Raw genomic sequence first — 13,467 nt, forward strand, 5'->3', positions numbered from 1 at the left:
CCATAGGCACCCTCCTGGGTGAGCCATTCATGTGTATTCACACAGCCAACTCATTCAAACCCTGTGTTTTGACAACATATAGCAAGAACATATGGAGACTATTAATTATGCCGTCCCACTCCGTAATAGCGGAGACCCAAATCTATTTAGCAGACCGATTGCCTCATGTTGCCTGTGCGTGTGTTTCTGTTCCGGCAGATGGTGAAGCTGTTACTGTCCAGAGGGGCGAACATCAATGCTTTCGATAAGAAGGACAGAAGAGCCATTCACTGGGCGGCCTATATGGGTAAGGCCGAGGTTAAACTGCATCCCTTTAGAAAACCAACATGAGCACACAGAGTCCCAACCGATTTGTAGAGCAAACAAATGAAGCTCTTCACAAAGCTTAGTGGTCCATTCAGGAGAGTGTTATTAAGGTTTAAGTGTTGTCCTCTCTTGTGGTCAGCCTTGTGCAACTCCTTCTCCAGTTTCACTTTTGACTTTCACTATGGCTCAGCTATTAGGGGGGTTACTACAGGCGCTGAGTTATAATAATCTAATAATAATTATCATCTTTATTTATTTAGCACTTTTCAAAAAACAAGTTATAACAGCCTGTACTGTTCTCACACAGTTTGTCACTGAAAAACATACTTGAAACACTCTCCTTAGCTGTAGTAATGGTTGATTGACTACTGACTGACTGGCTGACGATTGTCCTGTGCGGCACCCCCTGCAGGTCACATGGAGGTGGTGAAGCTGCTGGTGTCCCACGGTGCAGAGGTGGCCTGCAAGGACAAGAAGGCCTACACGCCCCTCCACGCCGCCGCCTCCAGCGGCATGATCAGCGTCGTCAAGTACCTGTTGGACCTGGGCGTGGATGTATGTGTCACTCACTCTCACTCACACACACACACACACACACACACACTCACTCACACACTATCTCTCTCACTCTCACTCACACACACACTCACTTACACACTCTATCTCACTCACTCACTCACTCACACACTCTATCTCTCTCACTCTCACTTACACACGCACTCACTTACACACTCTCTCTCTCTCTCCCTCTCCCTCTCACACACTCACTCACATTCTCTCTCTCTCTCTCTCCCTCTCTCTCACACTCACTCACTCACACTCTCTCTCTCTCTCTTCCACTCACTCACTCACTCACTCACTCACTCACTCACTCACTCACTCACTCACTCACTCACTCACTCACTCACTCACTCTCTCTCACTCTCTCACTCTCTCACTCACTCTCTCACACACACACACATTTGTGTGTGCATGTTTTGATGGTACTTTTGTGACTGTTTTTCACAGCAGAACTTCAGAGGTCATGTTTTGTGCTGGCCTGTTAAGCTTGTGTCATTTAGTCATCTCACCCGCTCCCTCTCTGGGCTCTATTGCCATTCCAGCTGCAATAGAAGGCGTCGCCTAATCGTCTCTAAATAAGTTACAAAACGATTGCCCTCTTCCTGTCAGATGGACCTCCACATCGGCTCATCCTGCAGCACACACTCATCTCTCTGTGTTGGTTTTTATGTTGTTCTCTTTTCTGTAATAACATTACGTTCTCTCTCTCCCTTTCTTTCTTTCTCTCTCTGCATCTCTTGCTCCTTCTCCTTCTTGTTCTCTTTTTTTTCTCCTTCTCTCTGTCTTATCTCGCTCTTTACTCTTTCTCTCTCTCTCTCTCTCCCCCTCTCTCTCCCTCTCTCTCTCTCTCTCTCCCTCTCTCCCTCTCTCCCTCTCTCTCTCTCTCTCTCTCTCTCTCTCTCTCTCTGTAGATAAACGAGCCGAACGCGTACGGGAACACGCCGCTGCACGTGGCCTGCTACAACGGGCAGGACGTGGTGGTGAACGAGCTCATCGAGTCGGGCGCCAACGTAAACCAGGTGAACGAGAAGGGCTTCGCTCCTCTGCACTTCACTGCCGCCTCGCGCCACGGTGCCCTCTGCCTCGAGCTGCTCGTGGGCAACGGCGCCGACGTCAACATCAAGGTGAGACTCGCCATCCTCTCCTCGTCCTACTCATCACCTCAAACGTCCGACTCAGACCTTAAAGGGACACTCAGGAGTAAAAACAACCTAAGGTCTATTTTCGGTAGTTAACAAGTAAGGGATAATGTATAGAACGCCGGTCATTATTGGGAAAGTAAGTCTCGACAGGGCGAACCGGACTATACATTATTCCGCTTATTACACGGCTACTTGCCAAAACGAAATCATAAACTCCCCAAAATATGACTCTTTAGCCTACATAGCCTAGGCTATAGCCTATTTGTTACCGTTCATCGTGGCCTTTGCTGACAACACACGCTGAACTTGAATCAAACATTCTTTAGAACACAGCTGATCAACCGTCTGCTTTTCACTTTTGAATGAAGTTCCAGTAGTTCCGGAGTGATATGAAAGACCTGAATTAGAAGCACAAACTCTGTTGCCATTGACAGCGGTCATTATTTTTGTCAGAGGTCCTCTAGTCGAAAATAATGACCGCTAGAACTTTGGGAAAGCCCATTCAAGTCAATGGAGCGTTCTATTTGCATTGTGAAGAGCCGTGTAATTAGTTCAAACAATGTTCAAAATATAGTTACACTTCTCTTGTAGTGTGGTGAGGGTCCCTACAAACAAACCAAAGTATTATAAACTTTGAAAGTGTACAGAGCAAGACTTGTTTCTGAAGGAAGCAAATTGTCTGACTTCATGTTTCCTCCAGCGATTTGACGCTACTGGAACAGGAAGTCAGGCAATTTGCTTCCTTCAGAAACAGGTCTCGTTATAACCTCTCTGTACACTTTCAAAGTTTGCAATACTTCGGTTTGTTTGTAGGGACCCTCACCACGCTACCACAGCAGTGTAATTATATTTTGAGCATTGTCAGTGGTGTAAAATAGCCTATGTTTTTTGATGTGCTAGCTTGCCCCTTAGCTTTCACTAGATGCCATTTCATTGTTAATGCAATAAAATGGTCTTGCTCAAAACTAAACCAATTAATGTAATTTTGCTTTAAAACGAAAATAGACCCTAGTTTGTTTTTACTCAGGAGTATCCCTTTAACATCAGATGTCATGACTTCATATTTACTTTATAATCTTCCTAATGTACTCATGGTCTTTTTATTCCCTCTCCGTTAGACTCACGGACGGTTCACAGGAGGCTATTTATTTGTTATTCTAGTCGTCGTTTTCTCATCACTTAGTCTCTGACGTCTATGGTCCTGTGGGTTATGTTTATCATGAAGGACTCTGCTATACTGTGGTGTTCACTTAATATTCTAGCCACGCTCCTCACTGTGCCCATACTCACTGGTGGTACATCATTTTCACATTACATTTAACTTTATGGTCCCCTCTGAATCACACCTCCCTCTGGATGGATTATGGTTCATCATATTTACATTTTAATGTGGTGGACTGTTGTGTTGACACTGCACCATGGCAACAGGAAATGCTCGTTTCTGATTGGCTGGCAGGTACACCGATCTGGTCAGAAGTTCAAACACCCCTCCCATAGCTGAGCTGAGCTGTGCTCTGGCCGGTGGTATCCATGGCAACGGTAACTTATGTTAACGGCTGACGTCCTCCTGGCCCTACTGATGGCTTTTAGCGTTCGCCTCACGGGTGGTCCATCATATATACAGCCCATCCAATCTCCCGTGTTCAGCTCCTAATAGGAGATGAGCAGTAGCATGGCAGCATTTTGTCCTTCGCCGAAATGACTTAACGATTCATTGGTTAGTGTGTTGACATTTTAGATTCACAACAGCAATATGGTGTTGCTTTGAAGCTTTGGATTTATAACGTCACAGAGGATGATTTTCGCCGTTTACTAAGATCAAAGTAGATTTGTCATTTACAGTACAAAGATTTGAACTTTAAATGTTGCAGAGGTTTAAACAGAAAGATGATTGAAACGTATTACCTTCATAATGCTTTGCCATCTATCACTGAAGCTCTACACATTGAGCGTTCCGTGTCCGTAAAGCTTCACACTTCATTTGTTTTCATCGGTTTTAAAAACCTTGGAGCGATTATCTGATCATGTACGGACGAAGGTTACACTCCTCCCCCCTGTTCATTAAATTGACTGATTTAGTTGTTCCTGAGCCATCACCAGCCTATAGGAGATCAATCCCTATGGATGAGTCATTAGCCGCTGGCTCAGTGCCTGTGCAGTACTCTTGACAGCATGCCTGTGGAGTATCTTATGAGAGACCCATAGCTGCTCGCTCCTAAATGCAAGCTCCCTCAAAAGTGTTATTTTTACATGCACAACTGGCAGAACGGTGCAATGCACGCTTGTGTTATTTTCACATGCACAAGTGGCAGAATGGTGCAATGCAAGCTTGTGTTATTTTCACATGCACAAGTGGCAGAACGGTGCAATGCAAGCTTGTGTTATTTTCACATGCACAAGTGGCAGAATGGTGCAATGCAAGCTTGTGTTATTTTCACATGCACAAGTGGCAGAACGGTGCAATGCAAGCTTGTGTTATTTTGTGCGTTTGCATTGCCGTCTGTGTGTTTGCTTTCACTCTGAAACGTAGACGTAAACAGGCAGTGCAAAAAATCGGACATATATAAAAATCTGGACTGTGCATCAAAGCCTGCTAGTGTAAATGTAGCCTTGGTCTATCATGTGTGTGTGTGTCTGTGTGTTGGAGGGGGGGGGGGGGGGGTGTAGTAATGTTGTCTGCTGTTTCTTTTATCTCACTTATTTCATGTGCGTCCATTTCATCATCAATCCCACTTAATAGTAGTGACAGATAGCATGAATCTCAATTGTTTGCTTTCAACCAGAGGGGCTTCCTGAGCTTTACTGCATCATCGCTTTCACTGTTCTATAAGTCAAGTCTGTGAAACGTCTTAAGATAGAACATGAATTACATCATTAACATCACTCATATCGTTTATGTACTTTTACATCCATTACATCCCATCATTACAGTAACTATGACGAATAGCGCTGATCACAGCTTGGCTGCTCTCAACTCCAGGGCTCCTAAGCCTCTGGTTTGTATAGACCCTTTCATGGAATTTTCATTATCAGCATCATAGTTGGCCCCACAAGACTTCCTTTTTAACATTCCATATGTTATCTTAATGCAGAGGAAGTAGATTGGGGCCCAAATAGAATGTTGAAGCATTGTTTTTGTTTACCTTGTTGAAAGGGTCCATAGGGGCACATAGCAGCAGAGGAGCTCCGAGTAGCAGCCGCAGGAGTTTTATGGGGGGCAGAGACTAGAGAGTGCCCTGCTTAAGTGTGCTTACGGGACCGTGCAGCACTTTGGCATCGGACTCTTTTTTCTTATTAATGACCTCAACTGCTATGGCTGCAAAGCAGGGGACATAAGGATCCATTTAGGGAGAAGAGGGCAGGGGAGAGGGGAAGAGAGGGATGAAGAAGATGGATGGATGGAGAGAGAGATGAGGAGAGGATGGAGTGGGAGGGGTGAGATAAATAGGCTTTAGGGGAAAAAGCTGTTCTGGGAAGCTGTGTGTGTGTGTGTGTGTGTGTGTTGAGATCCCACACATTATATTCATATATCATAGATGGGCAGTGTGTGTGTGTATATGAGATTCCCTTAGTGTTTTGCTCCTTCTTAGCTTCCATGTGCAGACCAAACCCACACACACCTCTGCCTGTTCGTGCTCTGGTATATAAGTACTCACATATATACGTCACATATATAAGTGCCAGGAGCCTCAAGACATTAAGGTTTTGATGCAGTGTTTGTTTGGGAGTTAATGCAAAGCTAATTAGTTGTTTGCACACTTTCACAGATTGTGTTGTAGTTTTGTTGCCAGGGCGACGTTAGGCAGCGCGTGTCTTAATCTTCTGTTCGTTCCCCAGGGCTGGCTTAATCAAGATGAGCCTCACTTGTGCTCTGTACTGTACAACACCTACACACTGTAGAGCACCAACCTTGCTGTATCGGCGTTTAGTATCTTCATCTTCTCACTTTCATTACTGATGTTTATTCTCTTCACTCTTCTGTCCACTATCTGTTTTCTCTCTTCTATTCTGTTCTATTCTCTCCTTTTCTCATCTATTTTCTTCTATTCTATTCTTCTCTTATTTTCTATTTTCTTCTCTTCTTCTCTTCTCTTCTTTTATTTTCTTCTCTTCTCTCCCTTGTTCTTTTCCCCCAGAGCAAAGATGGTAAAACCCCTCTCCACATGGCTGCCATCCATGGCCGGTTCTCGCGATCTCAGGCTGTCATTCAAAGCGGTGAGTCCCGCCCTCATATGCCATCTCTCCTTTCTCATTGGTTCCACAGATGTTCCCATTTGTTTGTTATAGAATCCCAGAATCCACCACAGTTCCTGGTTATTATTGACATCTGGGGTGTATTCCAAGTAGGGGTTTAAGTGACAGATCTGGGTAAGTTAACCCAGAGGAAGTGGTAAACCTCCCAATAGAAGAGCCCTTTGGCTTTTAGTTTTGAGCTCCCTATTCCATTATCAGGTTTACAACGTCCTCTGGGTTACCGTACCTAGGCTTGCCAGCTTGGAATCATGGCCTGGTTACTTAAAGCAAAACCATGTATTTCTTTCACCTTAAAATAATGGTCTCAGACTCATTTTGATGATGCACCGATTCATGATTAGGCAGAATTTTGTCTCTGTCAATACGGAATGTGTGGCCAGAATGTCTGGTATTGTACTTTTGCATCGGTTTTATTCAGACTAGGAGCCTGGCTCTTGCCATCTGTTCTCTTAACCCTTAGAACCCTAAGCTGTTTTTAGGGCATTTTCACTACCTTTATTCATAAGGATTTATTCTGGTCATTGTAAGTGCCACACACATATATTATATATTGTTTTTTTCAGGAGAGTCTAGGCTATTCAGATCTGGCACCATTTCATGTATTAATACTAGCATTGATTTTATTTTGATTTTTAAAGAATTAAAACATAAAACGTGTATTATAAAAATTCTTATATTTCGACATGTATCTCACCACAGCAAGCTCACAGCTCTACATGCATTTCATGTGTGTGTAGGGCAGACTGTCCTGAATCGGGCAATATAATTGCCATGTTGGAGGGATACTCTGGGGCTGAGCAATTTACAGAAATATTTGCTGTGTGATTTACAGAAATAAATGCCATTTTTTATTTAGTGATGAAAAATGACCTTTCCGCGCTCCATATCTGTGACACGAACTGATCTGACCTGACTTGACCCGAGGTTGCATGTTAGCCTGCGTGCCTGTGTGTATGCAGTCATAATAATTCTCAACTTTTTACTGCATTGCCATGAACAAAGTAAAGGCAAAAAAGGTGTTTATTTGTTGAACAAATTGGGATGCAATGTGAGCCTTGAATTGGATGCCATGCAGGAATTTGCTAGGATCTCAAAACCGGAATATGAACATGCTTTGCCATAGAGAAACACATGATAGCATTGGATTATAAACATGCTTTGCCACAAGAACAGACAAAAACGTGGGGTAAGTCCAGCTATATGAAGTTATTATTTTGCTGTCACTTCGTCTGTTTTATAACCCAGAAGGATGTACTTGGTATCAAATGATAGCTCTGAGTCTGAGCTCTGATAGCTCTGAGCTCTGAGTAATTCAAACGAGAGTAATGAGTGTGCAGCGTTGGTTTGTGTACATGACGTTATTATTTTGCAGTCACTTCGTCTGGTTTTATAAGCCAGAAGGATCGATAAACATGGTACCAATGGATAGCCCTATGCCCCCTCTTTCATCTGATATGCTTGCCATATCGATGCGATCACGGGTTCGCGAGTAATTCAAACTAGAGTAATGTGTGTGCAGGTGAACGCAGAGGAGTATAGACTGTAAATATGATGCAATTTGATTTAATTTCATGATTTTTTTTAATTTTCATACTTGATCGTACAGACAAGTGTGTAGTCTCGTTGGAAAGCCCCACTTCTGCTCTGTCGTGCAATAAAGGTTTCATCTCGCTGCGATGAACCGTTCCGGAGCAATGTAACAGAGAAGAAAGGGTGTGTTTTTTGACGCACTTTGCGTCAATCGGGTTCTAAGGGTTAAATGGGTTAAATGGATACCCAGAGTGTAGAAAATTGTTGAAAAGCTAACTTTATTATTGACTATTTTAATGTGATTACAAGAGCAATGGACCTTTTTGTTTTAAAGATGCCATGCTATCTAATTAGCATCACCAAAGATATCGCTTGCCTTTATTATTGTTTTTGTGGGTGTTATTTTGCAGGGGCGGAAATTGACTGTGAAGACAAGAACGGAAACTCTCCGCTGCACATCGCTGCTCGCTACGGCCACGAGCTGCTCATCAACACGCTCATCACCAACGGCGCCGACACCGCCAAGTGAGTCCGCAACCACAACAACGTGCATTTATATACAGCACTGTTATTATCAAGGCGCCCTAAGCGATTTAGGACTCGAGTCGTCCTGTTGGACATTGAGGAGCAGGTCCCGGACCCCCTGACTGGCACTGTAAATAACCGGACTAATGCGTTCAACACCTTAGTGTAATCTCATCGGGGTGCTAAATTGGGGCAGCCGTGGCCTTCGCGCTTAGCGCTTCGCACAAGGCACCTAACCCCTCACTGCTCCCCGAGCGCCGCTGTTGTTGCAGGCAGCTCACTGCGCCGGGATTAGTGTGTGCTTCACCTCACTGTGTGTTCACTGTGTGCTGAGTGTGTTTCACTATAGGGATAAATGCAGAGACCCAATTTCCCACACAGGATCAAAAGAGTATACTATACTATACTATACTATACTATACTATACTATACTACCAATATAAATGTTATGAATAAAGGATGGCACTCACATTTCTTTTTGAAAGCTTTTTTTTAAAATCACCCCACGGACGTTTCGGGCCAGGCGCCCCTTCTTTAGCGTGACACAAGCGTCAGGCTTGCAGCTGCCGTTGGGCTAAACACAGTCAGGGCCGGAGAACTGTAACGATCGGTCAGTTTCACTCACGGTGAAAAATGCTTGGTCAGTACATCACTCCAGTGCCTTGTTACAGCAGTGACCCTCAAACTGCCCCCTAATCCAGCAAACTGCCCATAGTTGTAATGCCTTTATATATTGCTACAATTAGAACTTGATGATTTAGGTGCCCCGTTGGGTTGATATGCATCTTAAAAACACATGCACATACAGACATACACATAGCTATGAACGCGCACATATGGACGCTTGTATGTATGCACATTTTGTCCTGGAAGTGTGGGAACCTTTGAAGAATACATGGCAGCGTGGGAACCACAAATATGCTGTCTTGACATTTGATATGAAGGGTGTGTCTGATAACAAACTCTCATTGGTTGATTTTTCTGTCATTCGTTCCCCTGTGTAGGCGGGGCATTCACGGCATGTTCCCCCTGCACCTGGCAGCGCTCAGCGGCTTCTCCGACTGCTGCAGGAAGCTCCTGTCATCCAGTGAGTAATGATGCCTCATGGGAAATGTAGTACCACAACCTTGCCTCCCTCTTGGACTTCCCTATGGCTTAAAATGGACCTGTAAAATAGCCACTTTAGTGGAAGCCTAGAGGAGCTCTAGTTGACAGCTGACTCTTGTGACTCTTGTAATAAATTCGGCCCTGACACTCTGGTGCTGGACCGGAGCCAGATCTGTGTTTGAGTCGGCTTTTAACTGGGGACGATCTCGTTCAGGCCAGGGGTGTGTTCAAACTCGGCAAAAATGGAGGTGAACGTTAGAGGTGTAGGAGTTTCCTTTACAGTAGTTTTCTGTGTATTAGCCGCATTCTTTATAAACCGAAGGACAGTGTATGCAAGTAAAAAAAAAAAAAAAAACCTGCATAGTCGCCTTTAACTGCCCCCGTGTATTAACCTCATAGCTGAAGACATTTTGCAAAATCACTGTATAAACCGCGGCTAATAGTTGGGAAATTACGGTATAACAATAAATCAGATTTTTGTGTGTGTGTGTGAATGTTGCTAATTGTTTTGATTTAAAGCGTAAGTGTTGCCCCAGCGACCGTATACAGTACAGCCGGCTGCTGCCGACTCACAGCCAATCACAATCCAAAAGATAACGAAAGACTATTCACAGCCAATCACAATCCATGGTTTGCCTGTTTTGAACACACCTTCAGGCTTCTTTTCCTACCCTTCTTTAATTGCTTTCTTTAATTGCTCCAAACTGTTTTAAATCAGTGTCCTTTAAATGCGCTTCTAGATCAATCAAATGAAGTGAGGAATAACATTTCAGATTCTCCCTACATTACATTTTATATTGTTGCAGTGTTCAACAAATGTAATGTAAATGTAATGTTTCAGTACTTGTGAAGTATTTATGTATGCAAATCAAATTTTGTAGCACAAGGAAATTATGGGGACTAATGTCCCCTGCAGGGGCTAATGATGTAATTAAAACACTTTGTCTTAATTATTAGGGCTGTATTTTGTTACATAAGGGGAGAGATAGTTAATGTCTTAATGTCTATTTGCTCAGACTTTGACATCGACACCCCTGACGACTTTGGGAGGACGTGTTTACACGCTGCGGCAGCAGGGGGGTGAGTCATCCGTCAGCTCTGATCCATCCTTTCCCAGTAGTCCCTCTGCTCAATGTGGCTTTTGTGCCGGCTGAACGCCTCGGCCCACTCCCCCAGCTATCAGAGAGAGCGAGACACACACACACACACACACACACACACACACACACACTCATTCATTCATGCACATCTATTTAACCACTGCCTTCCTTTCTCTCTTTTTCTCTTGTTACTCTGTGTGATCCCTCTCTTCCTCTCCTCGGCCCGCAGGAACCTGGAGTGTTTAAATCTCCTGCTCAACACCGGAGCAGACTTCAACAGGAAGGACCGATTTGGGAGGTGCGTGTTGGATACTTTTTGTTTGTTTGTTTGTTTTTTATTTATTTTATTTGGCCAAGGCTCTTCAGTCGTCATGATTGAATAACCAGTATAGATGTGCAAACATGAAGTGTTGTGCTGCAAGCTTGTGTGTGTCGGGGCCTCTTAAAGGCCTCACATGAAGTGTTGTGCTGCAAGCTTGTGTGTGTCGGGGCCTCTGCCTCCTCTTAACTCAGGATGGCCCTGCGTAATGCAGCGGCTAACATGATATGATATGCTATAATGTGCGAACATTACAGTAATCAACAATGCTGTGTCTATGTCTGTGTGTAGTGTGTGTGTGTGTGTGTGTGTGTGTTGTCTCATGACGCCCTGCATCATGTGGCGGCTAACATGATGTGCTATAATGTACAAATGTAAAAGTAATTAACAATGCATTTTCTGTGTGTGTGTGTGTGTGTGTGTTTTCTCAGGACGCCCTTGCACTATGCGGCGGCGAACTGTAATTATCAGTGCCTGTTTGCCCTGGTGGGGTCGGGGGCCAGTGTGAATGACCTGGACGAGCGGGGCTGCACCCCACTGCACTACGCTGCCGCCTCCGACACCGATGGGAAGTGAGTACGGGGATGAGGACTTGGGTGTGTGTGTGTGTGTGTTTGGGATGAGGACTTGGGGTGGGTGGGTTGGTGTGCGTGCCACTGATTGTAAACGTCTCCCATTGTACAGTTAAGACCCATTCACACCAAGAACGATAACTATAAATAAATATCGTTCTCGTTAATATGAATGACTGCGTTCACACACAAACTATAACGATAACGACATGAAGAACGATATCGTTGGGGATCACTTTCAGAGCGATTTTCAGAACGATAAAAAGCTAATAGCCAATCAGAACCCATCAAATTTTAACCGTCACATTCATTAACACAACGAGAGACTTTGTTTATCGTTGTTCAGTGTGAACACTTTTATCGTTATGGTTATAGTTATCGTTATCGTTCTTGGTGTGAATAGGCCTTTAGACCTGTATATGTGTTAGAGAATTTTTTTGAGTGATTTTGTACCTGTGTGTGTGTGTGTGTGTGTGTGTGTGTATGTGTATGTGTATGTTGTATTGTTGACATGTTTATCGTGCGCGCATGCGTGCGGTCATTGCTATTGTCCACTGACTCCTATATGTCCTCTGGCTCTGTTCACGCAGATGTCTGGAGTACCTGCTGCGGAACGACGCTAACCCAGCGATCCGGGACAAGCAGGGCTACAACGCAGTGCACTACGCCTCCGCCTACGGCCACCGCCTCTGCCTTGAGCTGGTCAGTGTGGAGCCATCACTGCATGGACTACTTCCAGATACACACACACACACACACACACACACACACACACACACACACACACGAAAGTAGTAGCATGACAGATAAGAAAATATACACATTACATTTTAGACAGAGCAGAATCGAGCCAGTGAGAGAAGGAGAGAGAGAGAGACAGAGAGAGTGAGAGAAGGAGAGAGACAAAGACAGTGAGAGGAGAGAGAGACAGACAGTGAGAGAAGGAGAGAGAGAGAGACAAAGTGAGCGAAGGAGAGACATAGAGAGTGAGAGAAGGAGAGAGACAAAGAGTGAGAGAAGGAGAGAGAGAGACAAAGAGTGATGGAAGGAGAGAGACAAAGAGAGTGAGAGAAGGAGACACAGAGAGTGAGAGAAGGAGAGAGAGACATAGATCTGGTCAGTGTGGAGCCATCACTGCATGGACTACTCCCAGTTGTATGAATATATCTAGAACAAGTTCCAGATCTAGAACAAGTTCCAGGGGCAATTGTTCCCCTATTGTGTCTCTAGTGGAGCAGCAGTGATTTTGACAACTGGTCAAAGCGGGTTCCCCTCTCCAGCCCGCATGGCTTTGGATAGAAGCTTCTGCTGAATACCCGTCCACTTGAAATGCCAGTCTGGCTGAGGGAGCCCCATGTTATTATGCTAAAATGCAAAATGATGCTTGGTAAACAAAATATTCATAAACAGCACTCCAAAATTGTGGGAAACGGCCTGACTCAAACCTTAAATTTGTCACTAAAAGTTGGCTATTGCGAATGTGGGTTTAGTCCACCGCCCACCTCCAGGCACTTGAGTGGGCAACAGACAGACAGTCAGTCAGTATGTAAGTATGTGTCTAACTGAAGTACTTTGTGTCTTACAGATTGCCAGTGAAACACCACTGGATGTGGTAAGTCTGAGTTTTGCTTTCTTCTCTTTTTTTTTTAAATTTTAATACAGCTCTGGAAAAAAATTAAGAGACCACTGCACATGTTTCTGATGTCATCCTACGGTTGGTCATATTACAATTTGCAGTGGTCTCTTAATTTTGAATATGACCGTTAACTCATTTGAATGTCACTCAGAAACCGTAGGATGACATCAGAGAAATGCAGTGGTCTCTTAATTTTTTCCAGAGTTCTCCTTGTTGGTGTCCCTGTCCCTCTGTGTAAGCCTGTCCAGCATTCTGTCTGCATATTGAGGTGTCCTGTAACTAATTAGAGCTGGATACTGGCTCACTGGTCAGCTCATTGCGTCAGTCTAATCCAACCAAGCAAGCCTGCCTGAAGCCTGCAGGTCTTAGGCTGCCCCCTTGTGGTCAGAATGAGAAATGCCAAAAACGCCACAAA

General features: G+C 44.3%; 1 protein-coding gene across 3 annotated transcripts in view; it reads left to right on the forward strand.

Moving 5' to 3' along the window:
• ankrd28a (ankyrin repeat domain 28a) overlaps positions 1 to 13,467 on the forward strand; it is a 47,731-nt gene that overhangs the window by 23,163 nt on the left and 11,101 nt on the right. For all 3 annotated transcript variants that reach the window (XM_076301178.1, XM_076301177.1, XM_076301179.1), the window contains exons 6-16: positions 199 to 286; positions 719 to 861; positions 1,779 to 1,991; positions 6,146 to 6,224; positions 8,204 to 8,318; positions 9,323 to 9,405; positions 10,442 to 10,505; positions 10,755 to 10,823; positions 11,276 to 11,416; positions 12,007 to 12,118; positions 13,002 to 13,028. In XM_076301178.1, the coding sequence (XP_076157293.1) occupies positions 199 to 286; positions 719 to 861; positions 1,779 to 1,991; positions 6,146 to 6,224; positions 8,204 to 8,318; positions 9,323 to 9,405; positions 10,442 to 10,505; positions 10,755 to 10,823; positions 11,276 to 11,416; positions 12,007 to 12,118; positions 13,002 to 13,028 (1,134 nt within the window). The remainder of the gene's footprint in view (positions 1 to 198; positions 287 to 718; positions 862 to 1,778; positions 1,992 to 6,145; positions 6,225 to 8,203; positions 8,319 to 9,322; positions 9,406 to 10,441; positions 10,506 to 10,754; positions 10,824 to 11,275; positions 11,417 to 12,006; positions 12,119 to 13,001; positions 13,029 to 13,467) is intronic.

The sequence above is a fragment of the Alosa pseudoharengus genome, unplaced genomic scaffold, assembly GCF_046254945.1.
Source record: "Alosa pseudoharengus isolate Yale_2024_CS ecotype anadromous, Long Island Sound unplaced genomic scaffold, YU_APseudo_1.1 YU_APseudo_1.1_scf_23, whole genome shotgun sequence".
Lineage (NCBI taxonomy): Eukaryota > Metazoa > Chordata > Actinopteri > Clupeiformes > Clupeidae > Alosa > Alosa pseudoharengus.